This window comes from Phyllobates terribilis, unplaced genomic scaffold (genome assembly GCF_046119375.1).
Source record: "Phyllobates terribilis strain yellow unplaced genomic scaffold, ASM4611937v1 Scaffold_4__5_contigs__length_816908805, whole genome shotgun sequence".
Taxonomy (NCBI): Eukaryota; Metazoa; Chordata; class Amphibia; order Anura; family Dendrobatidae; genus Phyllobates; species Phyllobates terribilis.
In genome coordinates this window covers 619,276,811-619,298,375 of record NW_027362764.1, presented here as the reverse complement: position 1 = coordinate 619,298,375, position 21,565 = coordinate 619,276,811, and the positions used below count along the sequence as shown (strand labels likewise).

The window sequence follows — 21,565 nt, the reverse complement described above, 5'->3', positions numbered from 1 at the left end:
TCTCTCCTCGCAAAAAAATAAGCCAACATACAGCAACATCGACCGAAAAATGAAAATGTTATGGGTCTCAGAAAATTGCGACAACCCTCAAAATTTTTATTTTGCAAACTTCAGATTTTTTTTATTAGCACTAAAATAATAATAAAAAATGGACATGTTTGGTATTTCCGGAATAGTACTGATGAGCAAAATCATACTACAAGGTCATTTTTACCACAAAATGTACAACGTATAAACAATTCACAAAAAAAGTGTCAGAATTGCGTATTTTTTTCAAAATTTCTCTACTTGGATTTTTTTTTTCCATTTTCCAGTACACTATGTAGTAAAATGAATGGTTTCATTCAATTGTACAACTTGTCCCACAAAAAACAAGCCCTCGTATGTCTGTCGACAGAAGATGAAAACGGAAGTTGGCCGTGTCGTGAAGGGGCTAAATAAATGCATTTTTGTATTGTGTTTGATTTTCTAATGCTGCAATCTAAGGATGCTTTCACATTGCATTCTGTGTCCCCGTCGGGGCATACGTCCTAAATTCCCCGCAATGTGGGGTCTGGACGTATGCTCTGACTTTTTTCGGGAGTGTATGCCCACATGAGGCGGACACTGAGATGCAGCAGCCTACGTCTGAGTGTTCACCTCTTGTGGGCATAAACTCCCGAAAAAAGTGCACAGCAGAGCGCACGTTCACTCTGCACTCACTCTGCCGTCACCATTGCAGTCTATGGCCCCTTTCACAGCATACGTTCAGACCCCGTTTTGCGGGGAATTTAGGAAGTATGCCCTGACAGGGACACAGGACGCAAAATGAAAGCACCCTAAGAAAAGTCAGTCACACAGACTCCTTTTTTTAATATTTCCAAAACGTGCAATTTAAAAAAAAAAAAAAAAAAAAAAAAAGGTAAATATGACCAAAAAATGCGGAAAAAAAAACTAAAAAAGAAAGAAAGAAAAGGTGAATGGAACGAACAGAAGCATACGAATCATACAGAATGACGACTTTCACATCTGCAGTCAGCATGTGGCTCCTCTCATGCCCAGTGATTCTGACGCCAAATTTCTGCAATCCTTGTTACTATACATGGAAGTACTTGCCAGTAATCGCTCCTGAACAAAAAAACACTTTTAAGTTTGAATTATTACAAAAATATTTGTGGTGTGCAACTCTTAATCAAAAACAAGGGGTCTATTGTGGGGATGGGTCTTCTTCAAGCGGAGCGGAAGCCTTCATCCCTAAATACTGTATTTTACAGCACGTATTCTCTTATGTTTCCCCATACATAAGAGAATACGTGCTGGAAAATACAGTATTTAGGGATGAAGGCTTCCGCTCCGCTTGAAGAAGACCCATCCCCACAATAGACCCCTTGTTTTTGATCCTGATACTTTATATTTCTGCTTTGCATTGAGTTGTATCTTTTGTTCTCTACTTCAGTTTGACTTTACATATGATAATTCCTTCTGTATAATTATCATATCTGGCTGCTATGTTTCTTACCTTCAGTTTCTTCTACTGGATTATCTCTTCCTGCAAACAAAATGGATAAAGTTAATCATCAGTTAGTTCTCCAAATAAATAATAAGATGATAATGAGCTGAGAATTCCCAGCACTTTACATTATCATTAGAGCTGAATCATCAAGCCACTATCTCTTTGGAGCCTTCAATAAAACATCAATTTGTCCTCCTGTAGTTTAGCAATGGCTGTGAGACACTAATCAGGGGATTTGTATTTTGCTCAGATTTTATTTCACATTTGCATCACGTTGCCTCTACTGCATTCAAATGCTCATTCTCAGTCCACCCATGTGGAAGTTTCTGTCAATTAATGAACTAACTTAACAGCTTGATTTCCTTCTTTTTTTTTTTTTGAGTCACAGCCCAAAATATTCTATTTGTAAAAGTATTGGTAAAGGGTGACATATTGCATAACTGCAAGAGTATATAGTTTACAATATGTAGCAGTGACATAGCATGACTTTTCTCATTCACCTGAATAAGTGGTACGCTATGGTGATAGAATAGGTACATGACCCTATCAATGAAGCGCGCGGCAGCTATCAAGTTATCAGTTTCTACACCTGTAGATGCGACAGTCTATTTTATGTGATAATTCGGTATTCTAGGTACCCTGTATTACAATACATTCGTCCTTTCTCCACCACTTACTGGTCATCTGAACGTCATCTCACCGGCCTATGTATTCAGAGTATGAGCCCTTGCCAGTTTAAGGGTTAGCTCAGATGAGTGTATAACACGGCCGAGTGCTATTCAAGGTTTTATCGAATAGTACTCGGCCCAATGTTATATTATGGAGCAGTGCAGATCTGCTATGTTTTTTCTCATGTTGGTTCTGCATGAGAAAAAAAATCACAGCATGCTGTGAGTGGCTCTGGAATTCATCTCACGAGCATCCATACAGGTCTATGGGTGTGTGTGAAACATTGCACTGCACTTGTATGTCATCCGAGTGCAGAAGAATTTATGCGGACAGAAACAATGGAGAAGATGGAGAAATTAAGTTCTCCATTTTCTCAGTACCTGTGGTGCGATTCTCTCATGCGAGAGAATCAGATCACACTAAGATGACACTGATAGAGTTTGAGCTGAGTGTCATTACCAAAACCGGCCCAATTCTCTTGCATGAGAGAATATACGGCCATGTGACCGCCACCTAAGAGAGCGACTTGTAGAGTTGAGAAAAAGTGTTTGCAGGACCCTCGTCCAGTAACCACGTCCAATCTAATCAGAAAAAGGTCCAAGGATGTCAGCATGTAGTAGGAAGTTCTCAGGGCTCTGGTCCAGCTTCCGTGGTGTACTGATGTGGCTGCTGGACCAGGGTCTTACAAAACATTTTGCTCAACTCAAGCACAGGGATTCAATGCTACAGCTGAATAACTGACAGGCGGCTCATCTAGTAAGCAAACAGGGAAATTATTATTGATGTTAAAAAAGGAACATTCGCACTAGCACTATACCTATCCTCCTAAAAGCCGCAAGCTGATAAGCACCTTTTGCCTTGGTGCATACTAGCAAAATCTAGTGAAAATCTATTATGTAAAAAAGCTGAGATGCGCTAAAAAAAAGAGTTAGAAGAGTGATCATGTCAGTGTGTAAATAGCGGCAACAGTTCTGAAAGTGTGATGAAGGAAAACTGAATGTACAAATGAAAACAGTTTTCTTTACCTTTTCACGATATGTGATGGTTGTAGACTGTGCTGAATAAAATTCAATATAAGCATACAATTACTGTAAATCCTGTTTTCACACTGGATCCTCTGTGGGATGCCCGTGTCCAAAGTACACATTGTGGGAGAAGAAACGTTGCACTGCACCCCTCTGAGATCACAGCAATGCAGGTGATCCTCTTGAAGGGCATCCCGTAAGTGCAGCATAGCACTAGGAGTTAAATACACAGGATTCCTTGCCAAGCACAGTGCAGAAAGCAGAGCAGCTGCACCGCTGAGATTTCAACCGACTGCAGTTGCAGTCACAGGATCCAGTGTGGACACAGGATTTACAGTAATTGTATGCTTATATTGAATTTTATTCAGCACAGTCTACAACCATCACATATCGTGAAAAAGTAAGGAAAACTGTTATCATTTTGACGCGCCCCCAGGGCCGTGGGGTACTCGGCAGCCGGGCCTCTGGTTGCCGGGGGATATCACGGTGGTTGGTCCGGTCCGTGGCCCAGGGCGGTCACTTCAAAGGGGGGAATGTTTATAGGGGACTTGTCGTGACGCCACCTGTGGATTCTGGTAAGAGGTTACCAGCGCTGCGGCAGTCCACTGAGGCTGATGTTAGGGGCAGCTATGATGGGACGGCTCCCCACAGGTGGAGCAGGCCTCAGGGCAGTGTAGAGGTGTAGAAAGATGGTGGAAGCAGGAGAGAGACGGCAGGACGGTCCCAGAGGAAGTACAGGCACACATGTAGCACCCTGAGGATTCGGCTGCTACAGGGGTATTGCACCTCAACCCAGAGGTGTGATATTCCACTCCCGGGTAAGGATGGAGTGTGGAACTGAGCTCAGTTAGCTGCATACACTACATACATCCCATTTCCGGGGGACAGATCGACGGTACTCCCACTAGGTATATGTGCAGGTACGACAGTGTCTGTCCCTGGCTGGAGTGGGAGGGGGGTGGAACATCCCAGTAGTGTAAGGGCAGATAGGGGGAGCAGTCTGGGTAATGCTAGGAGCTCATTGGGTGCTGGTCACCTGAGCTCACACATAGAGGGAGTATATAAGGTGGGAACCATCTTAGATCAGGGTCAGTCTTCTGTAGAGGGTTAGTGAGTCCTGAGAGAGGTCCAGGAGCGCCTGCAGAGAGAGAGAGAGGAGAAGAGAAGGACCCAGAGGGGGAGAAGAAGGAACCCCAAGAACCCAGAATTAGACCAGAAGGGTGAAGGGTTGGCACGCAAGGGAACCGGATCCCAAATTGGTGGAGGAGAGAAACAACCCTCAGCTAAGAACCGGAGGCTGCGGCATTTCATGTGGAGCAGCCCCTCACTAAGTCCACTAAGAAGGCACACCAGGCATAGGGTCAGGGAACCCCGGAGAGGTGCACCCACCAATAGGCCCGAGGGAGCCGGATACAAGTGGACCCCTGGTGAGAAAGGCCAGTAGAGAGGACAGTCAGAAAGGGAGCTCAGGACCACGCTCCAGAATTGCTTGGGGGTTGGCCGAGTCCAGGACCTGGTGGACGCAGCACGGCTCGGGCGGTCACTCAAGGCCAGAGTGACCAAAAGAACAGCAGTAAGTAAAACCCTGAACTGCACAGCCCGACTCTGAGTCTTCTTATCATCCACACTGCACCACCACTACCACCATCCTCTACACCTGACCCCCTGAGGCTATACCCCTCCCGTTGGGGGTTATACTACCCGAAGCTGCACACATACCACCAGCCTCAGCGGACCCTGCTGCAGCAGCGGCCGTATTGACCGCAAATCAACGGGTGGCGTAGTCGACACTAAGAACTAATAACATCTGTAAAGACTGCCACACACTGAGCTTGACACCCTGGGCACGGACCGGGTCACCGCCACTCGGAGACTACAACCCCCATCTGATCCGGCTCCGGGTATCCCCCAAACAACACTGGCCCAGGGGGCGCGTCAACTTTGGCGTAGTCGGCAGGATCACGTGCCCGCAACAACCGGGTACTGCGTGCCTGAAGAAAAGTTCACCGTTACCTCAAAAAGAAGTCTCCCGCCGGTTCCGGAGGGTCCCCGCCAACGGACCCCATCACAGGTCGTTTCCCGCCGGTTGTCCGCCATTTGCAGCTTTTTCCCGCCATCCATGGAGTTTCCCGCCACTGGGAGACGATTCCCGCCATTTCCAAAGATTTCCCGCCTTGGAAGAGCGGACGCCATTATGGGCGTGCCAGAGGGTGGCAAAAGGCCACCTCCCATCGTGGGCCAGGTCGAAGAATGGCGCCAAAAGCGGAAACCGCGCCCACCAACAGAGACTGTGATGCTGGAAGTGTCCATCAGCGTGAGAGAACTGCCCCTGGAACTGACAATCACTAAGTTGCCCCGGGACCACCCTCAATGTGGGCGGAGACAGAACAAAAGAACGAAGATGGGTGCAGCCTGGAGGAGTCTGGAGAGAGCGCACCCGGAGACAAGAAGTCTGGAGGAGAGTCCAGAGAAAGCGTACCCGGAGATGGAGGGAGAGACAGGCAGCACCGACCCAGTGGTCAGGAGCCTGCTGCAAGCAACAACCCCACTAGGCTTAGTGGAGATCCTAGCACAGCTCCCCCGAGACCGGGAGTGTGCACAGACCGCGCTGGAGGGCCTCGCACGGAGGATGGCCCAAGTGCAGCAAGACACGCTGACGGAGTGGAGCCGTGAGATGGCCCAGCAAACCGGAACCCGTCAGCGGAGCACGCCACCCGAGACGAGGAGACAGACCGCCTCTGAGGATGGCGCAGGAGGAATGAAGGCCGGAGACGGCGCCGAGAAGGGAGCTGAACGGACGGAGGCAGGTAAAGGGGACGTCTCTACCCCGAGCCGAGAAACCGAGTACCTGTCCCAGCTCCCCGTCGCAGAGCCCGAAATTCCCCCTGCCGTGCCCGTCGCTGCATCGTCACCGTGCCAGACTAGGCCTCAAGCAGAAGCCGCGGCCGCGACCCCTGTGACGTCACGCGCCTCAACCCTGAGCGCGGCAAAGCAGGAAACACCACCGGCCTGGTCGCAAGGTCTAGTACCCCCGGGCGCCGCAGTACCAACAGCGCCCCCTACCTCCGCGGAGCCACCGGCCTGGTCGCTGGGCCAAGTAACCCCGGGCGCCGCCGTCTTCACGGTGCCCTTTACGTTCAGGGTACCCCAGGCCTGGTCGCAAGGCCTGGCGAACCCGGGCGCCGCTTCCACCACCGCGCCCTCAACATCTAGAGTACCGCACCTGGGTGAAGACTTGTTTGCCCAGCACACTTGCCCGGATGGGCAGCCCTTTATATGGCCACCGGAGTACTATCAGCTGGAACTCCAAAAAGCAAGGCCCCTGTGCGAGCCCCTGATTCCGGCTCCGAAGCCCGTTAAGAGGACCCCGCTCCCGCTGGAAGAAGCGCAGTTCGAGTGGGACCCCACCGGAGGAGACCTCATGGGGTTCACCCAAGAAACGCGGGCGGCCGCAGCTGAGCGTGCGGAGTGCTGCCGGCAGCAGTTAGAGGTCTTCGACCGGGAGAGGAGAGAGAGGCGGGTCCGAGAGCAGCGGCTGCAGGAACAGAGCGCAGGGCAGAAGAGCCGGACCAGGAGGAACCCCCGTGCAGCCCACGGTCCCCGTGCCATTGGGACTGTGATTAAATTCCAACTGCAGCACGGTTGGGGTTTCATCAGAGACCATCACACCCCCGGCGACGTCTTTGTAACCCGCAGAGACGTTGAAAGTCATCTGCCGGAGGGACACAGAGGTCGTGACCTATATGTAGGGGACGAGGTCACGTTCACCCGGCACAAGTGTGCCAAAGGACCCTACGCCCTCCATGTACATCGCCTGACGGAGGAGGAGCTGCGGTGTGAGGAGGAGCAAGAGGACCCGGACGGGTCTGAAGACAGAGAAGGAGCAGGAGGACGCCGTCATTAAAGTACGGTAAAGAGACTGTACATAGTTACCCGTCAGGGTACAGTGAACTGTTACTGCTGCTAGTTAAAATATAGTCCCCGTTGGGACCAGCAAATTGAACTGAAACCCGTGTGTCCCTATTCCCACTGACCGAGGACTGAGAGCGGTCATTCCTTTCCTAATACCTGGCCGAGGACTGAGAGCGGCCATACCTCCCCTTGTATATAGTTGCGCTTTTTAAGGCGCCCCCTACTGGTTTTATAGGAAACTGTTGTTTTTCTACCAGAAGAGACTGTGGCACTTATCCGGTCACAATTTGCACCGTGGCCGGAGGAACAAGAAAAAGTTTATGCTGCTGAAAGTGTTTATAATGTTTTATATGTTTATGTTGTTATGAAAATTTGTATGTTTGTGGATGTTTTGTTTTCTTACAGCCCGAGGACGTGCTGTGATTTACCAGGGGGGAATGTAGCACCCTGAGGATTCGGCTGCTACAGGGGTATTGCACCTCAACCCAGAGGTGTGATATTCCACTCCCGGGTAAGGATGGAGTGTGGAACTGAGCTCAGTTAGCTGCATACACTACATACATCCCATTTCCGGGGGACAGATCGACGGTACTCCCACTAGGTATATGTGCAGGTACGACAGTGTCTGTCCCTGGCTGGAGTGGGAGGGGGGTGGAACATCCCAGTAGTGTAGGGGCAGATAGGGGGAGCAGTCTGGGTAATGCTAGGAGCTCATTGGGTACTGGTCACCTGAGCTCACACATAGAGGGAGTATATAAGGTGGGAACCATCTTAGATCAGGGTCAGTCTTCTGTAGAGGGTTAGTGAGTCCTAAGAGAGGTCCAGGAGCGCCTGCAGAGAGAGAGGAGAAGAGAAGGACCCAGAGGGGGAGAAGAAGGAACCCCAAGAACCCAGAATTAGACCAGAAGGGTGAAGGGTTGGCACGCAAGGGAACCGGATCCCAAATTAGTGGAGGAGAGAAACAACCCTCAGCTAAGACCGGAGGCTGCGGCATTTCATGTGGAGCAGCCCCTCACTAAGTCCACTAAGAAGGCACACCAGGCATAGGGTCAGGGAACCCCGGAGAGGTGCACCCACCAAGAGGCCCGAGGGAGCCGGATACAAGTGGACCCCTGGTGAGAAAGGCCAGTAGAGAGGACAGTCAGAAAGGGAGCTCAGGACCCCGCTCCAGAATTGCTTGGGGGTTGGCCGAGTCCAGGACCTGGTGGACGCAGCACGGCTCGGGCGGTCACTCAAGGCCAGAGTGACCAAAAGAACAGCAGTAAGTAAAACCCTGAACTGCACAGCCCGACTCTGAGTCTTCTTATCATCCACACTGCACCACCACTACCACCATCCTCTACACCTGACCCCCTGAGGCTATACCCCTCCTGTTGGGGGTTATACTACCCGAAGCTGCACACATACCACCAGCCTCAGCGGACCCTGCTGCAGCGGCGGCCGTATTGACCGCAAATCAACGGGTGGCGTAGTCGACACTAAGAACTAATAACATCTGTAAAGACTGCCACACACTGAGCTTGACACCCTGGGCACGGACCGGGTCACCGCCACTCGGAGACTACAACCCCCATCTGATCCGGCTCCGGGTATCCCCCAAACAACACTGGCCCAGGGGGCGCGTCACACACACAAGGGCAAACTTCAATACCTTTACTGGTGGTGATGCAGGTACGGTCCAGGGCACTCAGGGCGAAGGGTACATTTCTGGACTCTTCCCAGTGAGCGGGTGTAAGGCCTCCTGATCTGTGTCTTTTACTCTCTAAGCTTCGGGCTTGCCTGGAGCTAGGCCTGGCTTGCTTACTGCTTCCTTCTTGTACCTACTGACCTGGCGGTAGGGTTTTCTCCTGGTTCCCACTATTCCTGGTCGCTGGAGCCTTAGTGGTACCTAACCCTGTTGCTGTGGTCAGCGGTTGGTTAACCTGGGATTTGTAGTTCTCCAGGGATTCCGGTTATTCCTACTGGTCATAAAGATCCCTGTAGGCGTGGACCCAGTGTCCGGGATATGGTTCGGAGTGAGCCTGTTATGCTCCTCTGCCCCCTATGCGTTTCTCTTTCTTCTCCTCAGTCTGCAGACTCTCTCATGCAGGCTCCCTGAGCAGACTCTCTGAGTTCTGTCCCTGTCTGTGCCTGACAGGAACTCTCACTTGCCTTCTAGCCCGCTCCAGGCTCTCACTGGCCAGACTAGCCCGCAGCTCGGGCCTAGCCTGGCCTTCAGTCACACAGACTTCAGCTTGTCTGGAGCTGCAGCATGGTGTCACACTGTCTGCTTCCCACTGACTGACTTCCTGAACTCCACCCCCTAGTATTTATATACCTGACAGGGCTCCATCTAGTGGACTTGGGTAGAGGTGTCTGTATGTATTGAGGCCACTGGGGAGAATTCCATACATGCACTCCTCTGGGATCTGTGGCACCAGTGCGCAGCAGGGCGCCACATTTCCCCCTAGTAAAACTCAGTACTCCTGGACTGAAGCAATTTTCAAAAACAGGTTAACAATAACATTTCTTCCCTTTATGGGAGGCACATTTCTTGAACGTTGCAAAAACATAACCAATAATACACATATATACATTAGTTAAAGTTTTTGAGCAAATGTCAGCGAGTCCCCTAGCAGGGTGTCCATTTCACTGCATAGGTAGCTTTAGAGGCACTCCAGGGAGTGCAATTATGTACAAGGAAACAGTTTGTGGGCTGCACACGCACATTAGCAGCAACACAACTTTACGTTCTGCAATGACCAGTTTTGATGAGAGCCCTCCTCGGGTGTGTCCCTCTCATCCGGGTAAGCTGGCTTGTGGGGGACCTGCTCCAAACCCCCAACGAAGGTCCTGGGTGGGCAGCAGGACTGGTGTAGGACCACTGGTTTGGCCACGCCAAGCAGGTTTTAGTGGTGGTGGTCTTGTGAAAACCACCAGGGGGCACCTCAGGAGGTGCAAACTTCGTACAACGGTGGGACCGCTCATAGTTCACAGACTCCAAGTTCAGGTTACATGAGAGCTACCGGGAAACTAGTAGCTCAAGGGCGCCCCCTCCTGGGCTGCCCGTGGTTATGGGAGGGGGGTGACCCGTCCTGGTCATCCTCCCGTTCAGTCTGGGTGTCCCGTTCCAACAGTTCCCTCACCCTCTGAACATTTTAGGGCATGCTGTAGAGCCATGGGCACCATCCGTGCCACAGCTCCTACTGGTGCGGCGACTGCTTCTGCCTGAGCAGCACCGGACGAAGTTACTCCTGCGGGGGCGTTGTCGAGGGCTGCGGTGTTCTGCTGGGCTTCGGACATCGTTGCACCCCCCTAGTGACCCGTGGCCTACCTTCTTAACTTTTCTTCCGGTAGGCCGCAGTTCCGCAGGCGACGGTCTCCTTCCAGGACCTTGCGTCGCTCGCGTCTGACGTCAGGGCGCTCACTGGACTCCTTTCAGGACCTTGCGCTTCCTGGTTCGTCGTCGCAGCGTGGGGCGTGTCCGGGGCTTCGCGTGCTTCAGCAGGCACGCCTCTCAGTTTCCCGCGGTTACGCCCTTCTTCCCGCGCGGCAACACAGTAATGGCGGCGATCTTCGCCACAGTTAAACACACAGTTCTTATTAAAGGTGCACAGTACCCGGTAGCAACGGGCACGGAATCCTGTTCATTGCAACGGGCACGAAATCCTGTTCGTGACGGCAAAAAGATGACGCGCCCCCAGGGCCGTGGGGTACTCTGCAGCCGGGCCTCTGGTTGCCGGGGGATATCACGGTGGCTGGCCCGGTCCGTGGCCCAGGGCGGTCACTTAAAAGGGGGGAATGTTTATAGGGGATTTGTCGTGACGCCACCTGTGGATTCTGGTAAAGAGGTTACCAGCGCAGCGCTTTCTTCTCCTCAGTCTGCAGACTCTCTCATGCAGGCTCCCTGAGCAGACTCTCTGAGTTCTGTCCCTGTCTGTGCCTGACAGGAACTCTCACTTGCCTTCTAGCCCGCTCCAGGCTCTCACTGGCCAGACTAGCCCGCAGCTCGGGCCTAGCCTGGCCTTCAGCCACACAGACTTCAGATTGTCTGGAGCTGCAGCATGGTGTCACACTGTCTGCTTCCCACTGACTGACTTCCTGAACTCCACCCCCCAGTATTTATATACCTGACAGGGCTCCATCTAGTGGACTTGGGTGGAGGTGTCTGTATGTATTGAGGCCACTAGGGAGAATTCCATCCATGCACCCCTCTGGGATCTGTGGCACCAGTGTGCAGCAGGGCGCCACAATTTGTACACTCAGTTTTCCTGCATCACACTTTCTGAACTGTTGCTGCCATTTACACACTGGCCTGATCATTGTTCTAACTCTCTTTTTAGCGCATCTCAACTTTTTTTTATTACTGATGTTAAATAACTGAACAATATAACGATTGGGATAAGCACCGTCTATAGGGGCTACAAACGTTACAATATTACGTTTTCTCCATTTACCCATTGCATCCTCCGTAGACATCTCCACTGCTTGCTCCTTACCCTGGCTCCATGGAGTAATAGGACTAAACAACACTTCTCCTACCACTTGATGTTGTATATCTAGATATCAATGATATCGCGCCTCGTGCCTGTGCAGTATGCTTTGCCCAACTGCGGGCAAAGCCAAAAAACAGAAGTGTGCATGTGCACAGCAATGGCCACAAAATACTTCTAGTATATGAGCCTGAAAGACGTGTGCCAGTGCATGCACAATTCTGTTTTTCGGCTTTGCCCGCAGTTGGGCAAAGCATACTGCGCAGGCTCGAGACACGATTCATCTGCGCAGGCACGAGATTTCTCGAGGTGATGAGGATGACACAGGAGGCGTCATCCATGTCAAGGACGGCGGGCAGCAGCTGAGGAGAGGGGTGGAGAGGCTCAAAGCCATACCCATGAGACCAGACGGACCCGATTAGCATACTGTGCGGGAGAAATTAAAAATGTTTTTCGGGGTATGCAGGCGGAGTCAAGAGGTTATATAGGGATTAAGGGAATGCAGCGCAGACACTGAATAATGTGATATTTTTAGCTGTTACGTGACAAAACTGGTGACAGGTTCCCTTTAAATCCTCATGTAGAATTCTGGGATTTGCTGTACTTGCGTAGCAATGCCTTATTGCATTTTCCACACACAAGTAGTGAACACAAATTAGCGCTGCCGTCCACACACCAGTTTATAATTTGATTCTTAAAGTGAATTTCTACCTTGTAATAACTTTCTGTTGTAGAATCTGATGTGTTCATTAACCCCTTGCCTCCACAGCCAATTTTGTTTTTACATTTGTAATTTTCCTCCCCTTCTGCCATGAGCCATAACTTTTATTTTTCGTTCAATATTGCTGTATGTGGGCTTGTTATTTGTGAGATGAGTTGAACTTTTGAAAAATACCATCCATCTTACCATACAATGTACTGAAAATGGTGAAAAAAAAGCCTAGTGGGATGAAAAGGTGAAAAAATGCAATTGTTTTTTAGGCTTTAATTTTACATGATTATTGTAGGTAAAAATGACCCGGAATCATGATTCTCTAGGTCATTATGACTATTGCAATACCAAACTTGTATAGATTTTTTTAAGGCTATGTTATCACGATGAGCTTTTGATGTTGCAGATTTTCTGCACCATTTCTGCACCTAGTACGTAAAATAGGTTACTTGCATTTTTTTAAAAAATACGCAGCATCAAAAACTCACCAAAATCTCATCTCATACTAGTAAAAAAAATCGAAAGTTTATAAAAAAAATTGATTTATGTAGCTATTTTCCAAGACCTGTAATGTTTTTATTTGACCATTAATAGAGGTGCGTCACGGCTTCTAGGCTTTTGATTTTTTTCTCTATATGGTGTTTTCTACTTGGGTTATTTAATTCTATATTTTGATAGACTAGACTTTTAGTGTAGTCAAACTAAATATACAGTATATATATATATTTTTAAGTTTTTCATTTTTAATGGGGAAAAAAGGTTAATCGAAAATGTATATCTTTTTCGATTTAGTTTTTTTAAAAAATACTTTATATTTTAATTGTTTTAAACCTACTATCATCTGATCGCTTATTCTAAATACGGCAATACCATAGTGTGACTGAGCTTCACAGGCGTACCAAGATGGCAGCAATGGGAGCCTTAAACAGGCTTCAATGGTAACTTATCAGTGCCTCGTGATTGAGCTACGTGGGGCGAATGGGAACCAGTCAGTGCGTGCATCGGCAACCGCTCCATTTAACCGTCAGAGATCGACACAGCATTTAAATGGTTAATACCAACAATCGGAGCTGCCTGCTGTTGTACATGGCGACTATGTGACATAGCAGGCATCAGCTCTGAGTTCCCTCCACACATGCTCACCCCAGTGCTTTGGGAACTGCCTGCATATAATGTTATTAAAGAGAGTCAGACGGTAGGATCAACCTTTTTAAGCTGTCAGTATGGGCAAGCGGGTCTTAAAAGTGAATAAAATGACACCTTGATATCTATGATCTGATGTCTTATTCCAGAGAAATCCACATTTTTCTCAATATGTAAATGAGCTGTTAAGATCTTTGGGCCGGACACTGATCGCCTTTAGAATCTGCCTCCAGAACTTATCGTAAATGAAAGCCGGCTGTCCGTCAGTGTCGGGGCGTGGTGACAGCTGCAGCTCACTATGCACTGTGGGGTGACTGAAGCCGTGCAGACCCACCTCTATGACTGAGATCCTAAGCCTGCCGTGAGGAATAAAGTTCATTTCCTCCTGGCAGCGGGGCTCTCAGTGTTGCGCCGTGTAGGTTCAAAATGCTATTAACCTGCAGATTAACCCCATATCCGCAGGTTTTTTACATGGCAGGTTCCCTTTAAGCACAACCATTAAATACAACAATAACCCACTTACCTGCGGCAAAGAGTTCCCTTTCTGTTCTCCCATCTTCTTGCTTTTCATCAAGCCATCTAATAAGGAGTTAAATAAATAAATGACTCAGACATTATCCAAATATAAAAAGTTATTAAAATGTGAAAAAATGATATAAAGCATGGCCTAAAATCTTAGCGTATTACTGGCAAAAAGTGAGCTTTTACCAAGTAATCTTTTATTTCTTCCAAGCAGGCAATAAGCATTATTGATTTTAATGCCATTTATTGAAAGCCTTGTAGAAAGCACTAATTACTTGCTACATTTCACCCAATTTGCAGATTAACCATGTCCTTTCATAGTGCTTATGTAATCTTACCAGAGCCAACAGCTCTCAACATGAATAACACGGCTACTTCAGAGTCTTCTGCAGAAACACATTTTCAATTTCTGTTCCACCCACTCAGAAAGTGAGCAGCCTGGTAAATGGTTTTGGGGCTCTTGTGATAGTAGGAAAATGCTGTACTCAACTTTAATTATAGCTACCTATATTTTCTACTTTCTTCTATTTCCTAGGGTCTGATGTCTTACTGAGACACTGCTTGCATCTTCAAATATTTTTAATGTACTATACAAAGGTGTAGCAAGCTACAGTTCTAGATTTCTATGTGGCTCAGGAAATCAATGTTTTTTCCTATCCTGTTCACATAGATTTTTTTTCTTTTAAAGAAGTACTCCCATGTCCTTTTATTTTTCTCCGAAACTGTGTTTGTGTATGTACTGTAATGTCAGTATGTTCATATACTCAGGCTTGGACTGGTCGACAGGAGAACAGGTGAATCCCCCGGTGGGCCCCTGTGCAGGTCTAAGCCACTTACCCCATACATGAGCAGCAATTGGCCCAATACATTTGAGTCTCTATGTACAGACAAAATCAGCATCTCATAATTTATTCAACAAACTACCTAGTCTATTAAAATATAGAAGCACAGGTAAATTTATGAGAGAGGATAATGTTATATTTACATGTAGCTGAACAGTGGACAACTGGCTACAAAAAGTTCCCCACTGCTCTGTCTGCAATGAAAGAGAAAAAAATGATCGGCGCCACCTCTTGGCTAGTGTTGAGCCACCCCCGTAGTGTTCGAGTTCGGTTCGGTTCGTCGAACACCCGTGTGTTCGCCGAACTGTTCGTCGAACTGTTCGTCGAACACCTTCGAACACCGTTAAAACCAATGGCAGGCAAACAAAAACACATAGAAACACATAGAAAACACCTTCAAAGGTGTCCAAAAGCTGACAAACTGCTCAGAAGACATAACTAACACATGGAAAAGTGACAAGTACATATAGTCATGCGAAAATAAAAGAGATGGAGGAGTAAAAGGAGGGGGAGACACAGATATAGGCATGTCATGCCCTTCTAAAATCCAAAAAGTGAGAAGCCGACACGGCCAGTCCGCTCCTGCCCGTGCCACCTCCGTGTCGCCGGGTTTGTGCCAGAGCCGCGGTGAACCCTGACGGCCAGCCCCCCTCTCCCAATACTGGTGCCTGTCCGCTGGTGGGTCGAGCGAGCCCCCCTGTGGTGGAGGCAGCTCTAAGCTTTTTAATTTAAATTGTCTCTTTAATTTGAATGAATACACTTTAAATCCATTTACAAGGATCTATTGGAGGGCAAGTCTCATGCCAGCAGCCGCGGTAATTCCAGCTCCAGTAGCGTCCACTAAAGCTGCTGCAGTTAAAAAGCTTTTATAAGGATCGAGCTCGGCTGTCCACCCCAAGGCATCCTACTGCCAGTCCCAGCCCCTATGCCTTGGGGTGCCTCCTGATGCTCTTCACTAAGTATCCCATGGTCCCGAAGCATTTCCTTTGAAAAAATTAAGTGTCTAAACTACAGGTGGTGCAGCTTGCTTAACAGCCGGGATAATCCGCTGACTAGCAGACACTGCTACTAGGCACAAAGTATTTCCTGGGCTAGATGCAGTTAAAAATTTGTAATTAGATACTCTCGTTGGATGCTGAGAAAGCATTCCATAGAGTCTCCTGGCACGCCATATATGATTCTCTTAAAAAGCTTGGGGTAGGGGTCTAGGGGACCCTTTTATAGCCAAAATCACGGCCCTGTATCGCAATACGTCACCTAGGCTGAAGATAAATGGAACTGTAGCACCCTGAGGGCTCGGTTGCTACAGACGTATTGCACCTCACCCAGAGGTGTGATATCTCACTCTCAGGTAAGGATGGAGTGTGGATCAGGACCCGACACCTGCATGCATTACACCACATTGCCGTGGGGCAGGGCGACCAATATGCCCCTGAGATGGGCACGACAGTCCCTGTCCCTGGCTGGAGTGGGGGGAGGGAACACTGAGGAAGGGGAACCCTGTAGTGCAGGAGCAGGGAGGAAGCAGTTCCTGGGTGCATTGAGAAGGGAGTATAAAAGGTGGGCACCATCTTAGTTCAGTGCAGAGAAGTCTGAGCAGAAGTGGCAGGGAGCAGGGGCTCTGCATGAGCTCTGCTCCGGAGGCGGGCCTAGTAACAAAGGCCCAGGCCTGGAAGAGGGAGAAGGAAGGAAGAGGAGTGGAGAAGGCTCCAGGAACGAGGAATGAAGGGATCCCAGGGGTGCGGACGGGCGAGTCGCCACCGCACGCCCGAATCCACCTGCGTGGAGGGGTCAGGCCAAAGGGGGAGACCGGTCCCCGAACTAGTGGAGGCAGGAAACGACCCTCAGCTAGAAACTGGAGGCTCTGACATTTTATGTGGCGCAGCCCCTCGCTACACCCGCTAGGAAGGCACCACATAGGGTCAGGGAAACTGGCGCCAAGTTTACCAAGAGGAGGCCCGAGGCAGCCGGACAGAAGTGTTGGTAAGAAAGGCCAGACAAAGGACACACAAAGGGGGTCCTGTGAAGTGCTCCAAAGTTATCTGGGAGTTGTCTGAGCCCCTCACCTGGTGAGCACAGTACGACGTGGGCAGCCGTTACCTGCAGACGTGGTCTGGATAATAAGAACTGTGAGTAAAAGCCCTGAACTGCATCACTGACTCCGTGTCGTTACTGCTGCTGCCCTGCACCATCACCCCCATCCTCCGCATACACTGCCCTGAGGCTATACTCCTCCCGTGGGGAGTTATGCTACGCTCTGCTGCACCCACAACACCAGCCTCAGCGGTCTGCCCTGTAGCGGCGGTTCACTCTGACCGCAATCCACGGGTGGCGTAGTCGGACATTTAAACATCAAAACCACATAAATAGTTCCGCCACTGGTTTGACCGCCCTGAGCCACGGAACCGGGTCGCCGCCACGAAGACTACAACCACCAGCATCCACCAAAAAGGGTCCGGCTCCGGGTGTCCCAAGGCCCAGGGGTTGCGTCAGAACATTTTCATCACCTTTCACAATCACCAATGGGACAAGGCAGTGATGTCCTCTGTCCCCTCTCTTATACATCCTAGTGACGGAGCACCTGCTCTCATCAATTCGCCATAACCCCAATATTAGGTGGATTGAGGTGGGAGGCACCGAGTACAAGTGCTCTCTATTTGCTGATGATGTCCTAGTATATATCACTCAATCACATATATCCATCCATGCTGTTATGGCTGAAATAGATCACTTTGTTACATGGTAAAATTTTAAAATCAATGCAGCGAAGTCTGAGGCCCTCGATGTCTCCCTCCCCAAATCCATATAGGATTCCATCCAGTCCAACTTTCCCTTTGCCTGGCCCTCACAGGGTATCAAATACTTAGGAATTCCTATTCATAGAGACCTCTCCCATCTATGTTATCTTAATTTTGGGCCCTTTATTGAACAACTCCATACAGACCACGGTTGGCAAGTTAGAACTGTAAGATTCACTACGTGAACCACTGGTGTTTTATGGAAAAGCACATGTACACTGCGTTCCAAATTATTATGCAAAAAGTGTTTAGGAGTGATAAGGGAAGAATTTGTTTGTTTGTCAGTTAAACTCATTGATGGTGATGTGTGTCAGGGCTCTTTATATCACTGTAAGCAATTGCAGACACCTGTGCTAATTAGTTTGGCAGGTGTGTCCAATGAAAGGCAAGACTACTTAAGAAGGCTCTCTCACATTATTAAGCAGCCTACATTTTCTGCCAAAATGGGAAAGAAAAAGGATGTGTCGGCTGCTGAGAAGCAACAAATTGTGGAGTGTTTAGGTCAAGGCATGACTACAATCAACATTGTGCGATGATCAGGATGAAGTGTCTTGGCAATCAAGAAGTATGTAGCTGATTCACAGTACACACGTGTGCGTGCTGATAAGGGCAAATTGAGGACTCTTTCCTACAGGCAATTACGTCAGGTTGAAAGAGCAGCGGCAAAAAAGCCTTGTCATAGCAGCAGACAAGTTTTTGAAGCTGCTTGTGCCTCCAACGTCCCCCGAACAACAAGATGCAGGGTCCTTCAGAGGTTTGCAGCTGTGCATGCGCCATCCTGTCGACCTCCTCTATCCACTTCACACAAGCAGAAACGGCTCCAGTGGGCCAAACATTACATGAAGACTGATTTCAAAACTGTTTTGTTCATGGATGAGTGCCGTGCAGCGCTCGATGGTCCAGATGGATGGAGTGGAGGATGGCTGGTTGATGGACACCCCACGCAAACACGGCTACAGCGCCAACAAGGAGGAGGTGGAGTAATGTTTTGGGCTGGAATCATGGGGAGAGAGATTGTCGGCCCCTTTAGGATCCCTGAAGGCACTAAAGATGAACTCCATAATGTATGTGGATTTTCTCAAACAGCACTTCCTGCCATGGTTCAAGAAGAAGAACCGTGTATTTCACAGCAAGATCATTTTTCTGCATGATAATGCACCATCTCATGCTGCACATAAAACATCTGCATCTCTGGCTGATATGGGCATAAAAGGGGACAAACTTATGGTGTGACCCCCATGCTCCCCTGACCTCTACCCCATTCAGAACCTTTGGAGCATCATTAAAAGGAGTGTCTATGATGGCGGGAGGCAGTTCACATCTAAGCAACAGCTCTGGGAGGGTATTCTGTCCTCATGCAAAACAATTGAAGCAGAAACTATCCAAAGCCTGACAAATTCAATGGACGAGAGAGTTCAGAAGCTCCTTTCGAACAAGGGGTCCTATGTGAAAATGTAACATCACCTAGAATAAAGTTTTGAGTTGAAAACTGTTTGATTTCAGTTTCTAACAACCTGCTAATGCTTATAATTTCAAAAATGACCATTTTTTTGGTCTTTATTAAAATGAAAAGGTTGATCGAAAAGTTTGGGGGATCTAAGAGTGTGGCAACCCAGTAGTCATGATTACTTCGAATTTTGACAATATGAGGGTCATGCTGCAGGTAGTGCAGCAAGAAGGCACTTATGTGCCTTGCGCATCTCGGAGCCCCAAAATTATTTTCCGGGCTAGATGCAGCTAAAAATTATTTTTAATTTTAAATCTGGTGAAGCTTTAGTATAGATGGCCTAATAGGATCAGTGCTGCACACTGCTACAAAGCCCAAATTATTTTCCAGTCAAGATACAGATAAACATGATTAGTAATTTGAAAGCTTAAAACGGTTGGTAGGGTGATTTTAACCAATCATCAAGCTTTTACTCTCCCCAGGATGACACAGGGGTAGAAAAGTCGTTTCGGATCCATGATTTGTTCATCTTTATGAACGTGAGTCTGTCTACATTATCAGTGGAGAGCCGCGTGCGCTTATCTGTCAGCACACCACCAGCAGCGCTGAACACACGTTCAGACAGAACGCTGGCTGCGGGGCATGACAAGATCTCCAAGGCGTAAGTGGCTAGCTCCGGCCATTTATCCAGATTGGAAGTCCAAAAAGAGCAAGGGTCCAGTGACACAGTCGTGGCTTCAATGTTTACTTGGAGATACTCCTGTACCATCGTCTCTAGGCGTTGACTATGTGTCAGACTTCTTGTCTCCTGTGGCCTTGCAAAGGATGGGCTAAAAAAGTGGTGAAATGATTCCGCAAAATTGATGTTACCAGCAGATACTGTGGTTCTGTTACGGTTTGAGTGCTGAACACTTGACGGTCCCACGGTTGGCAAGTTGGAACTGTGAGATTCACTACGTGCACCACTGGTATTTTGTGGAAAAGCACATGTAAGATTCTGCAACAGTCTCTGCTGATACTCCTGCATGCGTGCATCCCTTTCTATGGCAGGAATAATTTCTGAAAATTTACTTTTGTACCGGGGATCTAACAGTGTGGCAACCCAGTAGTCAGGATTATTTCTAATTCTCACAATTCGAGGGTCATGTTGCAGGTAGTGCAGCAAGAAGGCACTCATGTGTGTTGCGCATCCAGGAGCACCAAGTCCCTGTTGTGTTGGTGGCGAGGTAACAATCATGCTTCCTTCCTCTGTCCTCTCCCCCCAACCTCGCACAACAGAAATGTGATCAAGGTCTCCCTCATCTGATGAGTCTTCCATCAGTTCGTCCTCCACTTCTTCCTGGGCTCCTGCACCTTCCTCACTAGTTTGGCTGCTACCATGCGCCCTGGTAAAACCATCTCCCCCACCCTCACATGCCTGCCGCCTTGGTGCTGCCGACCGTCTGGACCTTGCAGATGTTAGCCCTTCCGCATACAACTCCTCCTCCTCTACTTCCTCCACCTCCTCTTGTGCCACCACCTGACTCCGAATTCTGTTTAACATGTGCTCCAGCATGTAAATCACCGGAATAGTCATGCTGATAATGGCATCGTCAGCACTAAACATCTTCGTCGCCATTTCAAAACTGTGCAGAAGGGTGCATAGGTCCCTGATCTGAGACCACTCCTCCAGCGTGATTTGCCCCACCTCTGAATCTCGTTGGCCCAGGCTATACGTCAGAACGTATTGCACCAGGGCTTGTCGGTGCTGCCACAGTCGCTGCAACATGTGCAGAGTTGAATTCCACCGGGTAGGCACATCGCATTTTAGCCGGTGAAGTGGCAGGCCCAACGACTTCTGTAGAGATGTAAGTCGCTGAGCTGCGGGGATGCGAACGGCGGAAGTGAGCACACAGCGACCGTGCCCTCTGCAGAAGGCCATCTAGTCTGGGATAGTGGGCTAAAAATTGCTGGACAACCAGGTTCAACACGTGAGCCATACAAGGCACGTGTGTGACATTGCCCCGGCGAAGGGCCGCACCCAGGTTTGCAGCATTGTCGCACACGGCCTTCCCTGGTTTCAGGTCCAGTGGAGACAACCATTCATGAAATTGGTTCTCCAGAGCTGACCACAACTCCTCAGCTGTGTGACTCACATTTCCCAGACATTTCAATGTAAAAACCGCCTGATGACGTTGAGCCCTACTGCCAGCATAGTAAGGAGGTGTGCAGGATCCCTTCTGCGCAGTTAGAAAGCTTGTGGCATGACCAGACAGGCTTTGGGTGCAGGTGGAAGACCGAGAGGAGGTTGAGGAGGCAGAAGCAGTGGAGGAACTTTGACATAAAGAGGATTGACGCACAACTCGTGGGGAAGGCAAGACTTGGACAGCAGCCCCTTGTCCTGCTGTCACCATAGTTACCCAGTGCCCAGTCAGCGACATGTAACGCCCCTGTCCATGCCTACTCGTCCAAGTGTCTGTGGTGAAATGCACCCTGTCACACACAGAGTTTCTCAAAGAAGCGGTGATGTTATGTGCGACATGCTGGTGGAG

At 49.0% G+C, this 21,565-nt stretch overlaps 1 protein-coding gene across 2 annotated transcripts in view; it reads right to left on the bottom strand.

Moving 5' to 3' along the window:
• Positions 1–21,565, bottom strand: part of RP1 (RP1 axonemal microtubule associated) — a 1,013,486-nt gene that overhangs the window by 418,090 nt on the left and 573,831 nt on the right. For both annotated transcript variants that reach the window (XM_073679301.1, XM_073679302.1), the window contains exons 30-31: positions 13,949–14,004; positions 1,499–1,528 (exon numbers count right to left, since the gene is read on the bottom strand). In XM_073679301.1, coding sequence (XP_073535402.1) covers positions 1,499–1,528; positions 13,949–14,004 — 86 coding nt within the window. The remainder of the gene's footprint in view (positions 1–1,498; positions 1,529–13,948; positions 14,005–21,565) is intronic.